This window comes from Epinephelus moara, chromosome 14 (genome assembly GCF_006386435.1).
Source record: "Epinephelus moara isolate mb chromosome 14, YSFRI_EMoa_1.0, whole genome shotgun sequence".
NCBI classification, from domain to species: Eukaryota; Metazoa; Chordata; class Actinopteri; order Perciformes; family Serranidae; genus Epinephelus; species Epinephelus moara.
In genome coordinates, this window is record NC_065519.1 from 31,846,003 (window position 1) to 31,872,630 (window position 26,628).

The 26,628-nt window shown below is 39.8% G+C and overlaps 1 protein-coding gene across 3 annotated transcripts in view; it reads right to left on the minus strand.

Annotated features, from left to right (window-relative positions):
* Nucleotides 1-26,628, minus strand: part of lrfn5a (leucine rich repeat and fibronectin type III domain containing 5a) — a 183,440-nt gene that overhangs the window by 17,009 nt on the left and 139,803 nt on the right. For all 3 annotated transcript variants that reach the window (XM_050061576.1, XM_050061575.1, XM_050061577.1), the window contains 6 exons: nt 19,617-19,840; nt 16,677-16,805; nt 16,346-16,526; nt 15,554-15,709; nt 14,072-14,331; nt 10,805-11,272 (listed from right to left, as the gene is read on the minus strand). In XM_050061576.1, coding sequence (XP_049917533.1) covers nt 10,805-11,272; nt 14,072-14,331; nt 15,554-15,709; nt 16,346-16,526; nt 16,677-16,805; nt 19,617-19,813 — 1,391 coding nt within the window. In that variant the 5' untranslated portion in view covers nt 19,814-19,840. The remainder of the gene's footprint in view (nt 1-10,804; nt 11,273-14,071; nt 14,332-15,553; nt 15,710-16,345; nt 16,527-16,676; nt 16,806-19,616; nt 19,841-26,628) is intronic.

Here is a 26,628-nt window from a genome sequence, read left to right on the forward strand (position 1 = left end):
TGATTGGTGTGATGTGTGTAAAACCCACTCCACGCCTTCTCTCCTCCCTCTTTCCGACTTGTGCAGGTAGGAGGGACGGAGGTGGGAAAGAGGAGTAGCTGCACCAGTGCGCACGGTGTGCCAAACTTGCAAAATCTGCCTGGCCACACCCAGTTGGCGAAGCGCAGTTGCGCTGCCCCTCCACCTCGCCCGGTCTGTAAAACTAGAGGCCTATATGTTTGCGTAGGTACAAATCTACATAGATTTCTACAACCGGCAATGTTAATTTCATCAGTTAGCCTGGTTAACGTGGTTGAGGTGAAAACGACTCGTATATTCCCGTTCATTATTGGGTAAAGGAAAGCCAAACTTTCCTGTATCCTTTCACCAGCCACAACCTGACATCACTGAGTTGCACACGGTGCGCTCCACAGTTGCCCACAAGTGTCAGTAGCATACAGTCCAACCCAGACCCTCTTCTCTGCACTACGGTGGGGAACATGATGATGAGACAGAGCTAACTAGAGCACTCGGAGAGCGCAGACCTCCGCCAAGCAGCTCGGATTTCCCGCCATTTTATCATTTTATCCACTTCGCTTCAACCGATCACCACCAAAATTTTATCATCTGTTCCTTGTCCCATTATCAACCTTTTCTGACAATTTCATCAAAATCCGTTCAGAACTTTTCGAGTTATTTTGCAGACAAACAGACAAACAGACCAACGCCGGCGAAAACATAACCTTCTTGGCGGAGGTAATAAAAAAATTGAGCGATTGAGACTTAAGGTGACGTATCATTTGCAATCAAAAGGTGCTTATGGAAAAGTTACAGGCACAACATAAATAACATTGCTGCATTTGAATGTTTATGAAGTGGATCTATAAGAAATGTGTGATATGAGGTGAATTTTAATGTGTATCATAATGAGATCATTACACGTATACTTTAATGGAGATATTAATTGTTTAAATGTCCTATTAAGATGTGTTTCTTTTGCATTTCGTCTTGATGTATTTGATGTTTTATGTCAAGTACTTTGAATTGCCTTGTTGCCAAAATGTGCTATACAAGTAACCTTGCCATGCCTTCGTCTTTCCATGCCTTTCTCTTTGTTCTTCCCTTTCTTAATAGTTTATTCCCTCTTGCTCTCTCCTGCTGTTGGGCCATCTTTTGTCTTTTCCTATTGTCATTCCTTCCTCAAACCATTCCATCTTTTCTGTCTTTTATTTGATCATTCTTCTTTCCCCCTTTCTTGTCATTTTATATCTTCATTCATCTTCACACCCTTCCTCCTTTTTATTACCCTTCATCTTACCTTTCTTTTTGTGCTTGTATGATATCCTTACCTCTTATCTTTCTACCGAATGCCCTCTATTTACTTAAAAACCTCTTCTTCCCTTCAATTTCTTTTTTTTCTATATTAAACCTCCAAAGTCTTCATCTCTAGTCCTCTCTCCTAAACTTCCAGCAACTGTCCATGCTTCCTTCACTCCGTCGTTTATTGCAACCTCATTCTGCTACTTCTTCCCTTGTTTAACTATTTTTGTCATCCTTTACTCCTCCTTTTTCCCTCCTTCTTTCCATATTTCCACCTTTTCAGGCTTGTTTGTTTCCTTCTATCCTCCCTTCATTTGCGGCCTTTTAGCACTCCACCTTCCCTTCATCCTTACTGCTGTGGTACTTCCCTTTATACCACTAGTCCCTGTTTAAAACCTCTCAGACTACTTACAACAATAGCACTGTTACGTTACGCCCGCGATATGTTTATGGTACTATAAAATCAGAATTGGAACATTGCGGCGGGATAAAGGTGGATGTTTTTTCACGCCTTAAGCACAGCTGAGCAAGGTGTTATACCTGGGCCGCAGGGACCACAGGCAAGGATAAACTACTTCCTGATAGTGAGAGAGAAAGGGGGTGGGGGGGGCTTTTTAAAAGCCTGGATTCATCCCCCATCCCCCCATTGTGTAGCCTCATAAAAAAGCTTGCCACACGATTTGCTTGATGTGTAGTTTTTTTTTTTTTGGCAAATGGCAACCAGCCCCTGTAGCTGGATGGATCTGCTGGAGTGGAAAACAACTGCTGAATGAACACAGAGGAAAAACAAAACAAAACAACAGGCAGAGCAGATGAGGACTAGGATGGAAGGAGAGTGGGTTTTGTGTGTGTGTGTGTGTGTGTGTGTGTGTGTGTGTATGCTCTTAAGTAAGTTAGTGAATGTCAAAGTGAAGTTTGTGTCCTATAAAAGACAATACAGCCTCAGTTTTGGCAGATATTCGGAAGCCTTTATGTCTGCAGGCCTGGAGTGGATGAACTATGTTCTACCTAAGACTTAGATTAACCATTTGTCTGGGCCTTGCGTTTATTGATAGCAAACAGAATTTTTGTATTTTATTGATTTATTTTCAAAGCTCAGCATAGTTTAACTGCTAGCTAAAAGACCTGTCAAATGCTGCCAAAGTTCTCACTGCGTATGAAACAGTATGCTCCCAGCAGTCTTCATCTCTGCAATCTTGGTTGCTCGTAGAAACAAGATGAATTCAAAAATGGGATTTTCTATTGTTGTCAGGGTCCTCTGGCCAAGGGAGAACATATCTCGGCCAGAGCCACAACTATCATTGATGATGGACAATATGGCCAAATCAAGACTTGTACAGATTTTCCATTTCAGTATTCCATACTTTTATGGAATCTGATTTCCAGACCTCTTGGTGGATTTTCCAGACCTCATTTAACATTTTAGAACAAAAAACTAGAGGTTTATCATGTAAATACTTGGTTTATAACATCCAAATGTTAACATGTATTTTACATTTTGACTATATACAGTATGACGGTATGATGCCAAATAATTGCCATAATATTGTAACCAAGAGAAGTTCAAATCATAAACTAACCAGCCCTATTTACACTTGTATTATTTTCCCTTAACATATTGAATAAATAATATTATATTATTGTTCCCCCATATTTTTTAGTCTCTTTTATAAATAAGAACCAAAAATGAGCTGGAAAAAGTTGAATAATTTAATTGTCATGACGTCTGTTAAGCCTCTGTCCATGAAACTGACAATGGACACAGCCATAAAGGTTTGGTTTCAAAAGAGCATTTATTTTTATTTGATTACTAAATCACTGCATAACTCACAAATGTTCAGACAACCTAATGTTTTCATTTGTGGTGCTATGTATTTATGCAATGCAAAGGTCTTGCGGCATTTTCTTTCAAACTACTTTGGTTATGGATACTTGGATGTGGAACAGTTATACGGCTCTTGAGGAAGAACTAGGCTTGGAGGCAGTTCTGTGTAGGAGGATGAGTTCAGTTGCAGCCACACTTTTTGCCCTGCTTTTAACGATATCAGGCTTGCTCTGGCTGGCACTCTCACACAGTGGTAAATATTTTGGCTGTGCTGGCTCCTCCAAATGCCATGAAAAACACTCTGCGTGTATTATCCATTCATTTTTTGGAAATTCTGAATTTCATATTTTGGAATGGCAACAAATATTTTTCCTGTATTTCATACCTTGTCAAACCTGGAAGCTACTAAAATCAAATTCCATCATACTTCTTATACACTCTGTAGGAGCCCTGTGGAACACATTCTCACTCCAAACTCCCCTGGTCAGTGGTCCTACGTTTCATACTATGACGCCCTAGGTACCCCTGCAGCATCAGTTTCGGACAGTCAGGGATGCCATATCAGTTTATCCTTGTGTCGACCATTGTGTCTTTTGAAAATAAACTTATGTTTTTCACAGGAAATGTACAGTTTCTGCATTTAAGTACATGCAGTCTCTTTTTTAAAATAAACCTCCAAAAACGTTAGGTTTACTTTCTAGCTTTAGACTTCGGTTTAAAAAAAAAATCATAGTTTGGCCTAAAATAGGAACATTTATTACTTACATAAAGTAACATCACGTGACATACAACATATATGTCATGCGATATACATCACTAGTGTAATATGCTACACAGACTAGCACACTATGTTAAAATAATTCGACTGACTTTTTGTTTCATATGGAACATAAATAGCAGGCTCTCAGGTGAAAGCCATCCACCTTCCTGTCCGCCCACTCTATGTAGACTCTCTTTCTGTTTATGCTTGAGCAGTTGCTTGGAACGTCAAAAAATGTTGCAGCCCAAGCATCTCATATTGCCAATAAAGGGTACCTCCATGAGTTGGTATGGTATGCAGACACCAACGGCCACTGACCAGGTAATGGTATTTGATAGGAGTGTGACCGGGTTGGTGAAATAAAGGCTCATATACACTCTAGTATGTTATTCTTATGTTACATGTATTCAAAACATTTTTCTTTGTGTTTGTATCCTTTATATATTTTTTTAATTCATATTTTTACTCTTACAGTAATAATATTATTGCATATTCGCCTGTCAGCACAGCTTTAAGAGCATCCACAGTTCCAGGTTTTAGATGCAGAATGTTTAAATGTGAAAACTTTAAGGCCAGTTAAATCATAACTAAATAAAGGCTTCATCATTTCTTCTCCAGGATTAGATTTTTGTCAGTGTGGGTAGGACTTTGAAATGCCATATGGACCAGTGGTGAGCAACATGGGACGGAACTCTCACAAGGGTCACAAGATGAATGAAAAAGGTTAAAAAAGTCGAACATATGAAATAATTTAGGTCTGTGGTGTTTTAACACTTAAAAAAAGTTTACTTCATTTTTGTAAAATACAGCACTTCTTGTTCTCCCCTAGTAAAACCATATGAGAACAACTCACTGATTGGCAACATATGATAAGGATACTGCTTTAAATTAGGGGTCACAAGAAAAAAAAGTTTTACTTGTGACTATAAGGTCAAAATAAAGGCACAACCCAAATATTGGTACCTTATTAATGGCTCCTCATGGATCAAAGAATAATGAATACACACCAATGTTATGTTAAATGCCTTTTCTGAAAGCAGTATGTTGTATCGTTAACAACATTTTTCCACCATCATTGTTTGATCTATGCATCTATTCATCCTATAATTTTGAATTCATTCTTTCCATAATCCCAGAATGGCCTCCATTCAGCCAAACCCTTAATTAAGTGTGATAATTGTCTCCACATCTGAATAAGAGCACATTGTACTTTGTGTCAGTTTTATGGTCGTCCATGTCGAAGCTGGCTGTGAGTTTTATTATCATCATCGACACGGCTGTGAATTGTTCATAAAAGCAGTGAGGTGTAAAGGCCAAAGACTGCATGTGCCGCTTCTGCCATGGTAGGTCAGGTGTAAAAGGTCAGCACATCATTTTGACGACATCAGCCTTCCCTTGACCTGACCCTGAAATAAGGGGTTAACAGCTACGGCTTAGATAAGGGCTGTGTGGATGACTCAATTTAGTTCCTTTCAGCTTGCATTTAGCAAGGAAAAGAAAGGAGACAAATAGACTCCCAGTGTTTAACATTGCTCTGTGAATGGATGAGAAGCAAAAAACACATTTATTTTGCTAGCCATGTAACACAAGTAATTGCTAAAGCCTATGCATGTAGGTCCCTACAATGTGAGGAACAATAAACAGAGAATTGCAGTGCTCTGGATGAGTGAATCAAGGAAAAACTAAACCATCTTAATTGGTCTCAATTATGGGTTGACAGAAAGGTTATCTCGGAGAGTCCCCAGAATAAGTCTTAAAACTGCAATTTAACTTTTCCTTGAGTGGAAGGCAGTGAGTTTTGTGCAAAACAAATGTCCTGAGAGGAACCCAATTTAAAATTCACCTTGTCAAAATGTTACCAAATGATGCAGAAAAACTAAATCTCCAGCTGAACAATTAAAGGAAAGTGATTGCAATTGAGATTTTACTTGCGATTATTTTCTAAAAATCAAGTCACAGACCATTGTTGTAAACAAGATTGGTGTGCATCAGTTCATATTCAGTCCTCCCAGAATTCAAGTCACTCAGATAAAAGTCAACTTCTAAATAAATCTGAGTAGTTTTCAATATGACATTTAATTTAGCTCATATTTACAGTATTAAAAACATATGCATTGTTGGCCAGTTATGATACGCCAAACTGCTGTCAATTATTTACAGTGGTTTGGAATCTGACTGATGACACTTGAGACAGCAATGTGCTAAGGCTACCGTTTTCTGTGCTGTAGCTGCCTGAGCTAACGTTGGCTTCTAAGACTGACACTCTTAAAATAAGCTTACTGGGATGCTCTGTTCAGCAGACCAGAGGTCTTTACGAGTCTACCTAGACTCTAGGACCTGACCCAGGACCTGTACAGATTTGGGTCCATGTTTTAGTATGATCAATCTGATCCGGGTCAGGTTCCAATCTATTACTGCAGGGTTGAGGGTCTGTGTATTATTATGTGTACTACCCAAGTGGATAAAAAAAGACCCGTGATATGCACTAATATGGCAAACTCAGGAACTTCATCAATCCCTGAGCAGTGGAAATTAAGGCATTATGACAACTCACATCACAACAACAAAATAAAATCAAAATAGACATTTGAAACATTATTAAACAGTATATACAGGGAGATGGATCACAGTTTCTTGTATCTGACATGAAAAATGTTCTTAGCAGTGTAGCTGCATTTTTCAAAGCGATTTTAATTAACAGGTTTGTTGGGTCCATAAAATATTGTAGAACCTAGACTGTATCTTGTGTCTGTCTCCCCACTCGGGCATGCAGTTGGGTCAGGAACATATATTTTAAAAAATTATCAGGTCCGACTTGATCTTGGAAAAAATCACCTCAGTCCAAGAGGTGTACACTGGAGTCACATAACTTGGACTTGAGTCAGACTTGAGTCACAAATTTGATGACTTCGGACTCAACTAAACAAAATCAAAAAAGACTAGCGACTTGACTTGCAGTGTCAGCATTATTTTCAGTCACACTTGTTCTTACAAACATACTTTAACAGTTAAATACAAATCTTAAAATGCATTCATGTTTTATGGAAAGTTAATATATATTTACTCTGTTGTGAAAATGGCATTACATTTGTTGAATAGGGCATAATTACTTGTTTAAGATTCAAAACTCGAAGGTAAGGACTTGGGACATGATTTGAGACTTGCCAGTCTTGGCTTGGGACTTCAGTGCAAAGACTTGAGACCTAATTGTGACATGAAAAAACAACAACTTGGTTCCACCTCTGCCATTCTGGACTCGTCAAGACCTCGACCCTCGACAACTACTGAGCTGTTACACTCACCTATTGATAAAAAAATGATTCAGTGTTAAGCATTTCTTCACTTTTGATAATTATCACAAGGAAAGTACCCATCACTATATTAAGAAACTGATTATTTACATGGTGGATAGAAACAGAATAGCCATGAGTTTACTGTGTGACCGACTGGGCAGTCGGCCCGCCTCCAGAATAAGAATACAATACTTCCTGAGAGGACTGGCGTTTAAATAGTACTGTATCAGTAAACATCTGCCTGTCTCAAGTGTCCTCGAGCAAGAAACTCAAACCCTGTCAGCTCCAGGATGACTGCTCTGAAGCTGACCCTGACCTCCCAGTGGAGGGAGTGGTGGGTGGGGTTTCCCTGCAGGGATCAATACAGAATCAAGTGTTACAACTATTCCATTTCAGACGTGCAGCGTATTGCATGTCAAGGAGGTTAACATAACCGGGAGGATGTGCCTGTAAAAGCTTTAAACTATTGCTCACTTATCCGTCTGTTTACGCAGAGAGCTGAACACACAGTGTGAAGGAAACATACAGCTACACCCTGGAGCATTATGTGGAGCAGGTGGGGAGTAAAGCGCAGAAATGTCAATGTGTGGCAAATCAATAAGCTCTCATTGAACCTGAAAAGTAAGTGTCCTATCTGTGACAATAGGACCAGTCTTCCCTGTCATCTGGTTTCCTTGTTACTCTCGCCATCTCTCTCCTATGTCGCTCTCCTGCTTTCCACTCGTCTTTTCCCGCTCTCCCTCTTTTGCACTCCCTTTCTCCCTCTCCATCCCTCTCCTCTTTCTTCTCTCTGTTTGCGTAATGAAAAAACAGAATCAATGGGTCGCTGCTTTGTGCCAGCAGAGGTGTTGAATGGAAATCAATCTGCTATCTAAAGACAAGAGAGCTACAAAATAACACAGAGAAACACAAATGGCTCCAGCGCTAAATATTGGAGAAAAAAAGAGGAAGAGAGGAGGATGAAAAGGTAGAAAGAAAGACTTTGAATGATGTGACGGAGTGGGGAAGGATCGAGGTGGGTGGTGAAAGGCTGTCTAATCACTCCTCCTCCATGCCCCCGCAGGAAGCTGTTTGTTTTTGTGGCCGCCGTGCTCTCTCCAGTGTAATACATTCCAACAAGTATTTCAAAGTCTTGGGCTAAAAGTACAAACGCAGCCTTTTGTAGGACGACAATCCTACAAATGCACAAAGGCTTTGGTGCGCTTTTGAGAATAAAAGAGAGTGGAGCAGAGGAAGAGAGGGATAGAGAGGGAAAGGAGCTATCTTGATGTGAAAAAGCGTTGACGCTATCTTTGCAAGACAGACAGCTATAAATCCCATCGGCGCCGTCTCTCCATGATGTGTTCTCTGAATGGGGTTAAGTGCTGATGAATTATGTACAGAGATTAGGAATAATATGCAAGGCAGATACTCGCAGATTCTTCTGCGAATGCTGTGTGTTTGGTAATCATATATTGGTGTCGGCGCAGAGATACAGACTGTAAGAGATCAAGGATCACAAATTCATAGCTCGTGGTGAGAAAATTTCATAACAACCTGGAGCACTGTCATCGTCATGACCCAGACGGTCAATCTCAACGCTCCCCCGGCTCTTGATGATGATGCGTACTGATGAAGTATGTATAGGGATTAGCAGCGATATGAAAGGCAGATAATACTGGCAGATCTCCCTACGAAAGCTCTGTGTGTTTGTTAATTCCCTCTCCCCCATTTCACCAGAGTAAATATTTAGCTCAAATAACAATCATTCCCTGCGAGATCGATGTAATCTGTTTAATCCTGAACAAACCGCAAAAGTCAAGAAGGACTAGCACGGCTCTCACTGTCAAGGCCGTCCTGGTGAGTCAGCTGGATAGAGTGAGCTGCGTTATTGTGCCCAGTTTCACCGAGGATCATGAACTTTCTCACATCGCAGCTTGTCTGACGTCTTTGCTGTCCATCCCCGTTTCATCTCCGTGTTGGTCTGACGCACCCTGATGTGAACTATCCGTCTGTGCTGTAATGCAATAAGCCATGACAAATGGTCTCTACATATGCTCTGATAAAAACAAAGCTCGTCTTCAACATTTCCGCAGTTCCGTTTTTGACAACACATTTATGATGTTTATGAAGTTATAAAAGTTAAACTCATATTGAATAATTTGCACATTTGAGCCAGTTTAACAGCGTTTTATGTCTTTTATATCTGTCATATGTGCTCTGCTCATCTTTCATTTATATAATCAAAGCATTGTAGTGCCCTACAGTGATGTTGCAAGGTATGCGTCCTGCGTCCCTGATGCACAGGACACACTTAATGCACCCTTGATGGGTGCAGGCGGCACACCCTATTATTTTCCCTGACAATGCTACATTGTGAACAAGTCTGTGTCGAAATCATTCAGTGGCGTCATGTGAAAACTTATTTTAAAGTGTTTCCGATGTCGTAGAAAGTCTGAGTCTGAATCTGAATCTTGCAATTTGGACGTTATTATCATACTGTAGGTGATGTGTCTGTGTTTTTGTTCCCCAGCTCTGCACAGATCTGACACCTGCCCATCCTCCTGCTCTTATCCCCACCTCTCTGAAGCTCTGTGGCTGCAGCATGGCCCGCAGCTCCCAGGGGACCGCTGGTAGACAATAATCATATTTTTAGGCCCATAAAATGTACCTGAATTCATAAATATGTAGGATATCATGACAGACTCTCCTGTTATCTTATGACTCAACTTCTGGGGTGGCAGCGGATACTTTACTGACTCATGTTGATGATGACCCAATGATGCTTTACTGTCTGGGGGACGTGCCGAGTTAGGAAAGTACTGTCAGCGGCTGCTGCCATTTTCTTTAAGAGACCCTGTTTTTCTCATAGTCTCAATGAGTGGAAGTAACACATGAAAACTCTTCTCACAAAGAGAGAAAAAAGCATATTTTTCAAAATACTGAACTACCAAGTTAATACAGTATTTTCCCTCTTGAGAAAATATCAACTTATATCAATTTATAATATTAACCTAGCTTTCTCCAGAACTTTTTTCAGTCTTCCTCAGACATTAACAAGACACCCTAAGGAATTTTATCGTCCATATTGTCAGACTTCTACATTATCTACATTATCATCGATCAAAATTTTTTTTGCAAAGACTCTTATGTTACCTAATGTTTCGTATACAGACTGTAAATGTATACATTTACATCTACGGATTTTAAGTTTTCAGATTTGGGATTTTATTTGTTCAAATTTCAACATACATCAATATCACCATTATTGGCCTATAATCATCAAACATGAGTTTAATTCAGTTCAATTTTTTCACAAAACACATTTTATTGAGGACCCACTCAGTTTCCCTGGGGCCCACCTAAATGAGCACCTGTGGATCGCAGGGACTCACTACTACTCACTGTCCTGTGAACATCACTGGCCCTTATAGTGCCCTGGTAACACACATAGGGTCTCCTAGCGACAGGATCCCAACAGGATCATTAAAGTTGCATCTAATCTACTGTAATATAATCTATACAGCCCAGACTGAGGTAATTCTCTACCTCCACATTAGCCATATCATGGTTCAGTTTCCATTGCGTAAACCGTCTGACTCGAGCGTGATGGACGTGGCGGTGATGCAGTGATTCTGTCAGTCTTACCTGTAAACCAGCGAGTCATCTTGGCTCCCGTTGTACTGTATCTGGAACATCCTAATGCCTGGAATATTCCTCTGGAAGTTGAACTTGATCAGCGCCGTGGATGACGTGGCCTCAGCTGTCACCACCCTTTTATCCACCCCGCCCTTCACGTCGCCCGTCACGTTGCTCCCGTTGGCTCCGCCTCGGGTCGACGTGGAAATGTCAGATGATCCTGGGTCAGGCTCCTGGATGTTGTTGGTGTTGTTGGAGATGTGGGGGAGTTTTATAATCGCTAGGTCTACTGTTTGGTGGGCTTCGCCTGCAGGGTTGGAGGAGATGCAGGTGAAGGAGCCGGTGTCTTTCACCGTACTGATAAGGATGTCCAGTGTCCCGTTGTTGTAGACCAACGTTCTGGAGGAGTTAGAGACCAGTTTGCCCTCAGGAGAGATCCAGTGGATGGCTGGCTCTGGGTCACCTCTTGCCTTACACCTTCACAGAGAGGAAACCAGCAGAGTGGAACATATTAGAAACAGGACAGAATGGGGTCAGCTGTACAGTGGAAACAAAGCTTTGCTTTATGTTGGTAACTGGATTGGGAGGGGAAAGAGTCTGGCTCTTATCTAGTATGTCGACAGGGCACATTAATTTAAGTTAGAGTATGCTTTGCATTACAGAGTAACGGGGTCGTATGTATATACTGGGTCCCAAATTAATTCTTACCAGTACTTACTGGGACAGCTGAAGAGGAAGAGAGGCCAGAGAATAATGGGTAGTATTTTTGCTCTATATAAAGATGTAGGAACAACTTACACTTTATTTACATTTTTTTCTCTGTTACCAGATATATCTTGTAAATAATTATAAGTATAGTTATTTGTAGTTTTGGGCTTCAAATCGCTGGATGAATAATCAGTTTAGGGCAGCAACTAACTTTTATTTTCATCACTTACTAGAATACTGGCTAATAGAATATCAGAAAGATGCCCATCACAGGTTCCTTGGTAACATCTTAAAAATGATTTGTTTTGCCAGACCAGCAGTCCCTAAACCTAAAGATACTCGGGAAAGTTAAAAAATTAGCAAAAATAAATAAATTAATGAGATAAAATAAAATAGAATAAAATAAAATAAAATAAAATAACATAACACAAAATTAAATAAAATTCAACGAGAAATAGATGGTCAGAATAGTTGCTCATTATTTTTTTAACTGACTTTGATTACTCAACTAATAATTACAGCTCTCAGTTATTTATCATGTAAGTACACAAGACCAACCAGTGTTCATAAATGTTCATGTGATTCAGTCATGTAGAGATACAGATAAAGGTCAGGAATCAGTTTAATGACAAACCATTAGGCCTTAAACACAGACTGTGCAAAAAGGAACATGAATTGTTTACGTTAAATAGTGACATTTTCTTACTGTGATCTTTTGTATAGGTGCATGACTGAATTGAAATGGTAGCAGTAAAAAAGTAACTTTAAGTCATCAAAATTAAAAGCAATCAAACAAAAAGCACAGAAGTGTCATGGTCATTGTGACCTTTTTCATTTGTTGTAATTACAATGAAGTGCTATGAAAAATGAATGAATATGAACTTAGGAAATGCTAATAATTTTGTCAGGGGACTTTTCTGTAGGATCCCACCCTACGCATTGTTTTTAAATGTGGGCAATAATGTTTGTTATGCAGTAATGTGAGCTCCAAATTTTTGTAGGGGACAAATGAAAGCAGTCAAGCATTCCAGAGGTATTTCCTGGTATTCAATGATGAAATGGTAAACAAAGGCTGTGGAAACTATCATTACCTGATAAAAACATGTATCGTCAACACCTAACCATGTACCACTACATTTTCCTGGCTTTTTGCAGTTGAATGCAGTAAAATCAGGGGTGCTGTGGTGCTTATTTAAGTACCAGTAACCAGTGTTCCCACAGTGGCAAGTTTACATACATTAGTCAGCTGTAATTTAGCTATTTCTGACCACAAGATCAAATGTTTATCAGACTTTTAGAATAGTTTCATAACATTGAAACGATGTAAACATTGTATGTCCTGTTCCGCTCTTTTATGTCAGTAGGTGGTAGTACTTAACTGTGATTTCTCTTTGGACTGGAGTTTCAGGGTACAGGTGCCGTACTGACTCATAAAGCAAACTGTTGCTGAAAAGGATCGACACGCTGTATTCACTTGCTACTGTTTACAACTTTTTACAGCTGTGTTTTAGCATAACCAGTTCATCAGGGACCACACATTATCAATGCAAGTTAGCAGGCTAGCGTTAGTAGAAGCCAACCTGTTAGCTAGCCCAAGGTGGGTTAACTAAAATTACATCATCATAAACTTTTACCTTTTTAGCTTTTCCAAAAAAATAAAACATGTTTGACTGCCTTTTCTATTTTACTATAACAGTTGACTGAGAAAAAGTAATTTAGAAAAAATAATTCAATTCATTGCGCTGCTCAAAGGCTACCACAATCAGCTCCTGGCAAATTTTGAGGTGGAATATTTTCTTGCATGTTATTCAATACATGAGTTGATGCCATGAATCAATCAACACCCCCTGAGTGTCAATATGAAAACTTTTCTTTATTGTCTCACTTGCATGACATATGCTTTAGTGATCATTGTATCTCCAAGCACTTACAAGATGTAAATGAATTTTCACTGAATAATGCAAAGTGTGAATATTCTGTTTCCTTATTTAGAAAAAAGATGGTGGAGTGTCGTACCTGTGCCCTCCAGCAGCTCTACACCTAAGATTAAAATGGATGCTGCTCAAGATGAGAAATGTAAGGGGTGGTGACCCTCTGATAATCTCTACTTATATCTAATATATAGAGCTGGAGACAAAACAAAATAAAGGAAAGAGAATAATAGCATCTCATTGATTTCCTTTGCCTCCTTATTCTTCTCCTAATTCCATACCTGAAAACATAACATCTATCATAATTGGAAGCGTGTGACCAATATATATGCAAATGAAGTAATCATCATCTCTCAGACCTGTTTTTGATTTAGCTTCATCCTCCTTAAAATGTAAGCGTGATGTCCCTCTCTTGTGCTTCATCGAACAGTCGAGCATTTCAGGTATTCTTCAGCACCTTGTAAATGTAATGCACAACTAAAGAATCAAAACAGAGTGTATGTGTGTTTGTGTGTTCGTCAAATTGGGGCAGAGTGCAGAGGGGTTACAAGATAATGAGGAAACTCTGTTTATCTTTACATTTTTGCATGTATTTACACTATTTTTCTGTAGCTCAGTTAAAAACTGATAAAGATACCTGAGTGTGACTCTCTGCCCTTCAAGCACCCTCATCTCATGGGAGTATCTGGTGATGAGTGGAGGTTCACAGAGAAACTCCTCCTCAGGGATGGACCAGAAGTATCGGCCAGAGAGGTGTTGGGGTGAAGCACATGTCTCCAGGTCGTCCTCCCTGTTCAGCCTTCGCAGCCACAGTAACTCACAGTTGCAGTGAAGAGGGTTCCCACCGAACGACAATGCAAAGGAAGTGGAGGTCATGATCCCTGATGTGGCCAGGACCTGGTAGTGTGAACCAATGATTGCATTTAATAATAGATAAAGACAGTGAGATGAATGTATATTTCCCCTCTTTACCCTGTGGCCTGATGCTTCCAAGAATCAGATGAGTGATTGTCTAAATCAGTAGGGTGAGAAAATATGAACTATGACTCAAAATGTAGTTGAAATGTGCATACATTTGAAGAAACATTTTTTTATACCTCTGCGTCAGAGACAGCCCAATTATGTTTTCGAATTGTCCATCAGTCCATCCCATTCTTGTGAGCGCAATACTGCAATAATGCCTTGAGGGATTTCCCTCAAATTTGGCACGAACAGTCACTTGGACTCACCCATGAACTGCTGAGATTTTGTAGGTCAAAGCTCACTGTGACCTCACAAAACAAATTTTTGGTCATAACTTTATAATTCATCACTGATTATAACAACATTTTACCCTATGTCTAATAGGATAAAATTAAGTAATGGCATTTTATATCCAAAAGATCAAAGGTCAAGTTCACAGTGTCATCATAATGTTCTGCAAAAACACTTTTCCAGCCATGTCATAACTCAGGAACAGAAGGGTAGACATTTGGGCGGAGAATTGGTGGGTGTTCATCTTGAAACTGTGCTGATTCAATAGATCAGGTGTCAAATTCATTCAGTTCACGGGCCACAAACAGTCTGATTTGATCGCAGATGGGCCGGACCAGTAAAATCATTGCATAATATCCTATAAATAACAAACAATTTTTCTTTTTTTTTTTTTGTTTAAAGAAGTACATTTTAAAAATGTTAATCTATTTACAAAATGGATGGATATTCTGTTCAGGGTGAAAAGGCTCTGAGGCAGCTCTGAGTGTTTAACTTGCTCCTGAAACCTGGCACCTACTAGCCTTCACAAATGCATGACTATTAGGTGTGCAAGGTCATCCAGTGGGCCGGATCGGATGCTTTGGCGGGCGGTTCTGGCCCCTGGGCCATATGTTTGATACCCCTGGTATAGATCTTCTGTGCTGACGGGGGGAGGGGGGTTACGTGAAGCATCCATGTTTACTATATGAAGCTTCTTTGCAGCAACATCCATATTTTAAGCATTGTCTACTGTCATAGCTACATACAGTATGACTCTGGACAAACATGGATGTAAGCTGTAACTTGACTAGTTGGCGGAGGTGTACAAACACCAGGAGCTAATGGTTTGGTTCTAATTTGGTGGCAAAAACCCTTGTGAGAATACCTGCGCTCTTTGAAAAAGTGGGTCCGGTGGCAGCTTTTGGAGCTTATTCGAGGTGACATCCAGCCGGTTGAGTTTCTGTAGCAGGGAAAACGTTCCCTCTGGAATGTAGTCCAACATGTTGTGGTCTAAACTCAACGTATGGAGGCTAGTCATTCTCTGCAGGAAGAAAAAAACAGAAAAAAATGTGAGCTTCAGAATGTCGGGATATAAAGGCAGTTTTCATACTTTTTTCTTTACTTCTGATTGGTTCCAGGGCTGCAAATTCTAAGTCCTGTCACTTCTCCTTTAATCTCTAACTTTATTCCTTTATGTACAGTACTGATAGAAATGTTGAAGTTGAATTACAGTGTTAACATCTCCATGCTGTAAAGCTGAAGTAAAACCAACTAGGCCATTATTTGATTAGTCACTACAGAATCACAATTACTTAAAAGAGCACCTATTTATCAAACTATATCTACTTAGTCATCTCAAGTTGCAAAGCATTTTTAATATGCTCCAAACAGGCCTTGACATTTCTAATATACAAACATAACTTGCTGGCTGGCAGAGAACACTGGTAAAATTGAAAGTGTTAGTTAGAAATTAAGCGTCACTGAAGCTTAATGAATAGTTTGCATAATGGCCTCTGCTCAATCCAAAAGCTCTTAAGATCTCTTTATTTCAATTTCAGATAAATGGCAAAAAAAAAGGTTTTATAGCCATTTTCTCGGTCTTGGGTTGGATTTTTTTTTTGAAGGGACTCCAGTTGGACCAGTTTGAAAGGCTCCTGCAGTTTAAAGAGATCCTGACCTGGATGGCCTCCCAAGGAATAGAGTCCAGGTTATTGTAACTGAGGTCCAATTCTTCCAGCGCCAGCAGGTCGTTGAATGCTCCCTGGTGGATCAGCACCAGCTGGTTGTTGTTCAGAATCAGGTGGTGAAGCTTCGACATCCCGCTGAATGTATCATTGCCTATCCTTGTCAGGCGGTTACTGCAAAAGAGAGACAGAGAGGGAAAGAAATATGTTTTTTTTGTGGCTATAGAAATAAACTACAACATGTCATATTTATCAAGAAGATTCCATGTAATACCCATTATATCACCAACACATATCAGTCTACAACTGTATGCCAATCCATACCTGTTGAGGTGTAGAGCTCTGAGGTTTTCCAGATCAGCAAAGGCATGAGGTGTAATGTAGGAGATGGTGTTCCTGGATAAGGTAAGGTCCACCAGCCGTGTCATGTTTGCAAAATCTTTCCTCTTCACACTGTGGACACAGATAAGCACATTCCTTTTCAAATTGCGATGTAACATATTTGTCGGTCTTTCAAAAGTGATGAAAGAGATTTTTCATTGGAAAACTTTCAATTTTTAAAAGCAAAGTTCCTAGAAAACAGAATTCACATATGGTATGGCCTTTCATCCTGTGCACCTCATTCAATATTTGTGAACAACTCTCTCCAAAGGCTACAAACCAGAGAACCGAGATTTTTAAACTGCAGTGCTATCAGGAGACAGCCTTGAGCTGCTCCATTGACTATGAACTGACTATGACTTACTCTGGGGCCTTAAAGAATGTGCTTTTTTTCACACCCAAATGAGTTTTATTTCATTCTAGTGCCGGCGGATAATGTGCTTGTATCGTCATAAAAAGGACCCTGGGCGATGCCGCTCTGTCCAAAAATTCAGCGACTTATTCATCTTTGCCGGAGAGGCTCCAGGCTTTCTTGGCTGATGACATCATAGATCAGTGTCTCTATTTCCAGCTTTAAGGAAAAAATGTTCATTCTCACACAGTAAGACTGAACTTTCCAAGGACTAGTGTACTAAGTTTTCAAGCATTATACATTGTTTTTTTTTTTTTCTTTTAATAATTAAAGGTTTATTGAAGCAGTAATATCATATTAAAGAAACATTGCGTATCATGATAACTTTTCACCTTCAAGTTGATGTAGTTTGCTTCGTCTTGGTGGAGATTTTTGGACTACTTTCATTCCAGTAAAAAGCATGGTGCTTATATATATTCTTTTTATTTTATCAGTATTATTTTTTAATATTCACACAGATGTCAGAGTTTAGTGAACACATTTTGAGAAGACATGAAGGACTCATCAATTATAGCACTAGGAAACTAGGACATATGAGTATGACGTATGTTGTAATGATAGTTCTAGTGGTAATAGTGTCCTAGTACAGTACTTACAAAATAGTATGTGACACTTAGAGTAGTTGTAACTTTTGATGCTGTTTACTATTAGCTGTAGTTTCAGTGGTTACAGAATAGTAGTTTTTCAGCTATGGTAGCTATTGTACTAGCCGGGCTAGTGGCAGTAGCAGAGGCAGCAGCTATAGTGGTAGCATTCAAATTAGCAGAACGTTTATTAGTAACAACAGCATTCCCGACAGAAGTAACAATCATACTACTAACAAGTACTTGGCCTATTAGAGATAAGCTAGTGGTCAGACCATTAATAGCACTGTGTTTAAAAGGCCTGTTTGAGTAATACAACTATGAGTTTGAAGGCTTATTTCAGTGGAAAACTGTCAGACCTAGATAAAACTAAAGTTGTAAAAAAGTATGCCTCTGATTTTACATTTCCCTGTATTCTTAACATTTTTTCCCCACAAAGGCTGTAAATAATACTCTGTATCCCTTCTCAGGATTTGGCTAGTTAGTAGGTTAATATGACGTAAAGATTTGTGATTGATGGTCCCTGGTATAGCCAATAAAACTAAACAAAGCTACATTCTGGAGTGACATTAAAACACATCAACAATTGCATTTTAGCTCTCACAGTGAGTTTTTCCTAATCAATATCAAGCACCCATGAACAGTGCCAGGGGAGATTTTGTTATTTTAAACACTAGAGGTGAGCGTTTTGGCCTCATGTGCCACTGAGCAACTTTCATAAGAATAAATGGGGCTCTGCTTTTGGCTCTGTATGCAGTTCTCTGGATACAGTCATGGTCACTACTTAGCTTATTGATGATTTTCACTAGCTAGAAGGAAAGTGGGGATATTGCTGCTAGCTTGTTGAATATTGATGAACATTTTGGCCTAGTGTAGACAGGAAGAGATTTGAGCTGCTGGTAAAGTTTGGGAAATTCTGTTTCAAGTTTAGCAGTTATTTTTTGGAGAACACTTTTGAGTGTTTTGGAATTGTTTATACTCATGTCAAGGCAAACTGGTGAGGCTGTTTCAATTTATGATGTGGCATCTTGATACACTGACTCCAAAACACTGCACACTATGGAGCAGAATATTGTCGCTTCATATCATTTAGTGCTGTGTCTTAAAGACTGCAATGTAGACTATGTTGTGCACATTACAAATTGATCCACCGGCCATGTCACTGATTGGCCAGCAGCAACAAAAGTTGAGCTTGATTCACATTTTTTTGCTAGACAACCTTGGGCACCCCCAACTATTTTAAAGCACGGTTGCACTAAAATGGTTTCATGGAATGCAACTGTCTCGGTGCCATGCCATGTTCTGATGGCTCATAATGGACCAAGAAGCTCTCTGTCCACCAGCCCAAACATAAGCACATGGCAAATCGTTTTGCTGAAGGACGTCATCGGAAGTGCTATAGTCAAGGCATGAGCCACCCTTCTCTGTCTCTAATTGGCTTACCCTGATATTCTCACCCTAAGCCTAACCAATCTCACACCTCATGCCTATATTTATCCAACCAAACCAAAGAAGGCATCAAGTAAAAGCCAATCAGAAGTAGAGTAAGGCGAGTTACGCCTTGGTCATAGTCAGAGGGTTTGATTTTGCATAGTAATTAGCCATGTGCTTTTGTTTTGGGAGAGTGCCATTCGGAAAAAAAACATGCTCTTCAGAGTAATGGACAATGGTTTTCAGGATGAGCAGCATTCAGTCCAATCTGGTGTTTTTCAGGAATAACTGGAGCCTCAGATTTATGGGCTGTCAGAAAAAATGGGTAGTCCCCAATGTCTCAAGGTGTGTACTACAAGTTGGACATGTAAGGCAGTAAAAACAGAATCAGTATTTTGTAGCATTTCATTATGGTAGAGGTTCTCTTTGTAGTAGTATCATTGATGTAACTGTTACCTTGTGACAAAGTTGTCCGCCAGCCGTAGCTCCACTGTATGCCTATCAATGTTGGGCGGTACAAACAGTAGACCTTTCTTGGCACAGAGGGTCGCCAGGTTGGGTGACAGGATCTGACATACACAGCGCTTCGGGCAGATCTGTGCCCGCACCGCCATGGCAACTGCCAGCATTACACACAGCAACAGCCTCTCCATGGTTATCACCCCACCTGGACACGACACCTGAGACAAACAAAACGAGAGAGAAATTGAGACGTTAATGTCATTCGCATATATTGCATGCTGGACATAAAAAGCAAGGCATAGAAAGACATGAAATTATTGGGAATTATGTGGTGTAATTTATTGACATGGTCCTTTAATATATTCCCAGTTTTTCTGCCAAGTCTTCAGTATGCAGAGCAAAGAAAAAGCTGTGTGCTTCACTGTGTGCACACTGTTCTACAGTGTATAACTTTCTCATGCTACGCTGGACTAATAGACTACTTATCACCCACTGCACTTCCTTCTATATCAACTAAACTGCATGGCACTCTGAATACAGAGAGCTATACTGAAAGTCGACCGTATAGATTGAAGGTAGGATGATAAGTATGCAGTGTGGTGAAGGATGACTTGCTCTTTACAAGTTGTTGCCAATGTAGTGTGTTAGTATGCATCCAAACTTTTAAGCATTTGTGCACATCAGTGATGTATCACACTAGGCAGCTGGAGTGAATCAGATTCTGCTGAAGTTACAAATCTTAATGACCAGACATGACTAGATGAACCCAAAGGCCTCAAAGAGTTGAATCACCACCAACTTTTAGGCATTGCTAATCAAACCGGGGGAGATGTTTATTGAAGTCATTTATTGCTCAGCGGTGTTGCTATGCGTACATGCATGCACACACACATAGATTCAGTCCTCATTAGTAAGCAGCAGTGCTTGTAGTTAATTAGGAAAGGTTTAGAGAGAGAGGGAGAGAGGGAAAAAGCAGGGCGAGGCAGGGAGAGAGAAAATGCTCATTAATGACAACCTTGATTGGGGTTTGAAGGACATGGGCGAATCAGGATTAAAGGGATCACAGTGCAAATACACACACACACACACACACACACACACACACACTCTCTCTCTCTCTCTCTCTCTCTCTCTCACTCACACACGCACAGGCATACACACATTTATACATGGACACAACTCAGGTTAGGTGAGGATGAAAGCAGTTGAGGTTTTGCCTCAGTGAACTTTTCTCACACTTTATCATGACAAAAAAAGTGATTTTGAAGCTTTTGTGTGAAAGTTCAGTGAGTAATTTGTCAGTATGGAGTTGTGTATTTCAACATTTTTCAGTAAGATACCAGTCAAAACAAAAATATAAAAATAAGTTATGACTAATGGCTTAATTAATCCTAACAAATCATCTATTAATGCTTTATAGATCGGGTGAAAGCCATTAATAAAAACAACTTTCAGGTGGCCATGGTCATGAAAAATCCCTTTTGCTGGTGTTGATCCTCCTCCAGCATACAGATGCTTTGTCTTTATTAATCAGTAAGATGGATTATTGTAAAAAAACAAACCCTTTATAAATGACTTGCCATACATCACTGTGGTCTCAGTGCACAAATGCAGCAGGTTGCAGACACTTCAACAACAACAACAACAACAACGACGACAACAACAACTAAATGATAGAGGGAATGCAGTATTTCCAAAGAAAGTGTATCAGTTCAAGCAGGTCAGTCTAATAAATGTGTATATCTGCTGTTAATGTAATAAACTGGTTCAGTACATAGCAAAGGACAAGACACACTAACCAATGGCTTTTGCAAAGGAACAGACCTCGGAGAGCTGTAATGCCCCTCACTGAGATGCACACAGTTAATGTGTTAAAATCAAAATGCTCTTTTGTTCAATCTTGCCTCCATCTGTGGTGCAAATTCTTTACTGTGGTGTTTCTGCAAGCTCTTCCCAGCCATGGACTGTCTGTTAAACTGTGTGGCCTGTCACTGCTCATGCTAACCTTGCAGGTCTGTTATTCATTCCAAATTGGAAAGTTAAATCAGAGGAGTTTCCTGGAGAAGAAGTATACGTAGGTGTTTACAAAAGTACAGTATTTTATGAACTGGCTGTGGGTAACTTGCAAAAGAGTAATGATATTTCAGTAATGTAATATTTCATATTTTTCTTATTGTCAAAGAAAAAGAAAAAAAGAAAAAGAAAAATTCCATAAAAACACCAAAGTCAGCAATGTATTATTCAGACATTCCTACACTGTGTGTGGCATTCAGCCCAAAGCCCATTTATTTCGTCTAAAGACCTAAATCTTTTAAAATGCTACCATAGCATTAACTATAGTGCCACTATATTTACAAATAGCTGCATGTGATGAAAAACAAGGGAGAAAAATGACTGTTTTTTGAGCACTGTGTATTTCTGCAAGCCTCACTACTACTTGATTAAACATATAAAAAGAAACCTGGAATGGCCTGAGATACCACCCTGATTAAGGCATGATAGACAACGACATGTTGGAGAATAGTTATTGATATTATCGCAGAGAAAGTTGATATTAAAGAACTGACAACAAACTGTAAACAATAAAATAAATTGTAAACAATAAAATAAATTAAACATGTCGATACTCAGGAAATGTTACGAGATGGAGAGAAAATGTTGACCATACTTTAGGTTTCTGCTAAATAGAACCAAAGGTTCTTGGCTGTGGCTAATTCACATTCATGTTTACATTGCTAACTACAGCCTCCATTCACAGTGTGTCTTTTGCCTCACTCCAAAAGAGAAGACAGAAAATAGAAAAAATAACAGTAAGTGTCCACAGTTTGGGATCATTTCAAGCTAAAAAAACAAACAAAAAAAAACTCTTTACAATTACAAAACCAAAATAGATTACCACGTCGTAGCACGACATCAATACTTCAGCATCTCAACAGACAGCATAAAATCTACGGAGTTGATGCTCCGGTCCATGGTACATAGTGTGGACTTGACACAGGGTGACATTATGCGGATTACTGTTAATGTATTATGTTGATCTGTTCTGTACGACATCTATTGCACGTCTGTCCGTCCTCGACATCTATTGCACGTCTGTCCGTCCTGCAAGAGGGATCCCTCCTCAGTTGCTCTTCCTGAGGTTACTACCGTTTTTATCCCGTTAAAGGGTTTTTTTGGGGGAGTTTTTCCTTATCCGCTGCGAGGGTCATAAGGACAGAGGGATGTCGTATGCTGTAAAGCCTTGTGAGGCAAATTGTGATTTGTGATATTGGGCTATATAAATAAAATTGATTGATTGATTGATTACGGTTGGTCTCCCTCCCTTCACGTTCATCGGCCAACAAAAGTTTGCTGAATGAGGGGCAACTCAGGACCCCCTGCTGGAGGATGAGCAGGGAGCTCCAGGCAGCAGAAGGGGAAGCCTAACACTATTCATCTGCACATACTGTCCACACAGTGGTGACACAAAGCTGTTTGAAAATTGGCAAAGTTTCCCCCTAAGAACATAAATCAAATATTGTTCAAGTAGATAAGGTGGCTGACATAACCATAATTTCAATTTGTCGAAAAACACACCTTTTTCTGGGGACCAACAAATTTTCCCTGGGACCCACTCAAATGACCACCTGTGGGTCCCGGGGACTCATTACATTGAATACCTATCAACATCACTGTCAATGTATGGGAAACACTGGGTTACTGTACAATGTGCTAGCATATGCCTCTGGTTGTCTGGTGGGAGGGGCTTCAGACAGAGAGGAGAGATAAAGTTGAATGATGTATTTTCAAATTCTCCCTTTTTTTTTTGCCTTTTCCAGATTTCTGCCTGCCCCATGTTTAATATGTTTTCCATTATCTACGTAGAACATCCAGAAACAGATTGCAAGTTAATGCATGATGCATATGGGACCATTGAGCCACCCATTAATACACATTTTGGTGTACAAATGAGTAGATGTGAGTGAATGTAAATGATCAATATTTATAGCAGCAGACAGTCCATTTGGGATTGACCTGAAATAAACTACAGAGGTCATGTTGATTGTAAAAAAAGAACACTGTCACCAACTGCACCGGCGTCAATCACTGATGTGTTTTTAATAGATTTGGGACAATAATGAGCTCTATGGCACAGAGGAATAAGATGTGCATACGAAACTTTAGACACGCAGGCTGACTCTTCATTAGAATAAATATATAATTAGTTTTAGTCTTTTCATGGTATTTCTTTATGAGAAGAAAAATATAGAATATCACCATCCTCATCCTTCCATCCTGACCCTGAAACTGCACACCAGCAACACGGGACATTAAAATGACTGCGAGAAGGACAATTACCGAGAAGTGTTTGGAGATCAATTGAGTATCTGTTTCAGTAATTGACACCTTTTCCTGTTGCTCCTGTATCTGAATAAAGTCTGTGAGATAAAACTATGCTACAGGTTGATATTAATGCTGCATATTCACATTATAACAACTCACTATCCAGGTCTGACTAAGAAGCCATTCACCTGTCTCTAGTCTGGCTGTGTGGTCCACTCGCTATATAACTCTTTCATTTCTCAGTGTAATTACTGAGCTGAAATCAGCTGCAACGACGACGGAGGTCATACAATCCGTGTTTTTATTTCCCTCTTCATTTGAGTGTTGAGAAAGAGGAGCAGAAAGACAGAGCGGCAGCTAAATAGAGCGCCGGATGACTCATATGCTATACAGAGAGAGAGAGAGAGAGAGAGAGAGAGAGAGAGAGAGAGAGAGAGAGAGAGAGAGAGAGCTCATGACCCTTGTGACACGAAAGCAGATATCAGCTCATTAATTACTCCGAGAAATGACTGTAATGAGAGGGAATGAGTGAGAGAGACAGAGAAATGCAAAAGAAACGAGAGAGAATTATCAGAGAGGGAGAGGAAAAAAAGAGAGATCAGAGAGCGAGCTAATTAAAATGAGTGCTGAGCTGTGAAAGGAAAAGGGGGAGACGGAATTTCATTTAGCGAGAAGGCACGAGGTAGGATAGATGATGCCGGCGTCGCGTTGTCACACTCATACGTGGCACGCAGAACATTCACTGTATAGGAAAGGACACATAGGCTAAATGTCACTTGTCACACACATATAGAGAAAAAGGTTACACCAGAATTAAGCTCAATTTCACACCGACTCCTCACCATAAACACACACGCACAACAGACCCGCTGTAGCTTGAGGTGACATGTAGGACCACTGGGATCAAATGGAATGGTGAATTAACCAAAGGGATTATGGGTAAGGAGGACAAATTAAGCTCTGTTTGTAGCGGTGTGTGTAAAATACGATTCTGTTTCACACATGTGTGCAGCCTGCCTTATCCTCATCTTTGAAAGCCTTCCACACTGACACCCCAGTTCCCTAAAGGGCTTCCATAAAGCCAGTTTCACCCCTGGCTTGCTCACTGATGAACAACTGGCTTCCCGGACAGCTCAAATGGATTCTCCACACGCTCCATATACTGAAACTGATCTTAGGCTGCATTCAAATCTCACGGGAATAACCAGCGGAATGACTTGGCAGTTAAAAGCGACGACTTGGAAGTATTCACACATTCAAAGTCTTTTGAAGCTGCCAAGAAGCTGTGATTGAAGATTTCTGTAGACTTTTGTTGCTCCTGATCAGCTTTTTCCACACTTAATGCATATCCAATTAGCCAGTGATACATCTTAGGTGACATGTCTTATAGTAAGCCATATAGTGCTGTGTTAAGAACATATAAGAAACCCAGTAAGTTCTTTTTGTTTCTTTGTGTTCAAACCCCTGTTGTCCATAAATCAGAGATGTAAACAGCTATGTAGAAAAATATGTTTCTATCTAAACTTAAAGGGATACTACGCCAATTTTCAACCAGCTTTGTATCATTACAATATGGGTAGTATGTGGAAATGAACTGCGGTAAACTTCCCTCCATCTAACCAGTGCCTGGATCAACTTTCACTGACACTCTAGCCATTGCTCAATCTACAGGCTGTACTTCCACATTGTCGCATGGCTGTGCATTCTGGTAGTTGTAGGTTTTCTACTTCTTTAGCAAAAACAGTTTTTATTTTTATTTTTTCTGACTCGCTTCATATGCATGAATAACTTGCGTCATATGTGTGTGAAATTGCTGAATTGCTGAATGAACTTCCGCCAGCACATCCTCAGCGTCATACATACCAGGAGGATCTCAACGCTGATTGGTTTTCACAGCACAAAATTGTCGCTGAAGCACAGACTTTACATTAATTCGCACACACAAATTGTTGTGTTCGCACCCGGTGTGAACATATCAAGGTTTAAGACGTGTTCAAACCCAATCCATCTTGACTAAAATCATGTAATGTCTCAAACACAGTTGCTGTATCCAGGAGAAATCACCTAAATGCTACTAGAGGTCATCATCCTAAGGTCAGAATCTTCAGTATAAGGGCACGTTTCTATTATAAACTTAATTTCATGATGTAATAATTTCCTGAAAATGTAATAAAATTGGAATGGAACGGAAATCTAATAAAACCGAATAATGTAACAATTCAACCAATAATGTAATAAAGTGCCCTGACTGATACTGTAATAATATCTTTGCTGATAATGTAATAGCCTAACGGCTAACATGAAAAAGAACATTTCATGGAGACTGAATCGACTGTTTTGCCTCTCATTGCTCGCTTGTGTAATGTTAGCCATGTTCTGCAGCTTGTCATCTCTGATGGCGTCTAATCTAAGATCCAATCTCATCTAATGTATGGTCCTTGCACAATGACCAGTCAGCATGTGTATGGACGAGTTCACTTCCCATTAATAGGGGTTTTAATTCAGAGGGTTACTGATTATTCGACAAACTGAGGTCTGAAGAAAGAAAATGGAAGAAAAAAAAATCATAGATTATAGACTATAGATTATATAACCAGTTCCCACTTCAATTTAATGTAAATAAGTATATTTGATGGTTAATTGGTAGTGCAGTACAGTTCAATGAGATGAGAGTTATCATTGT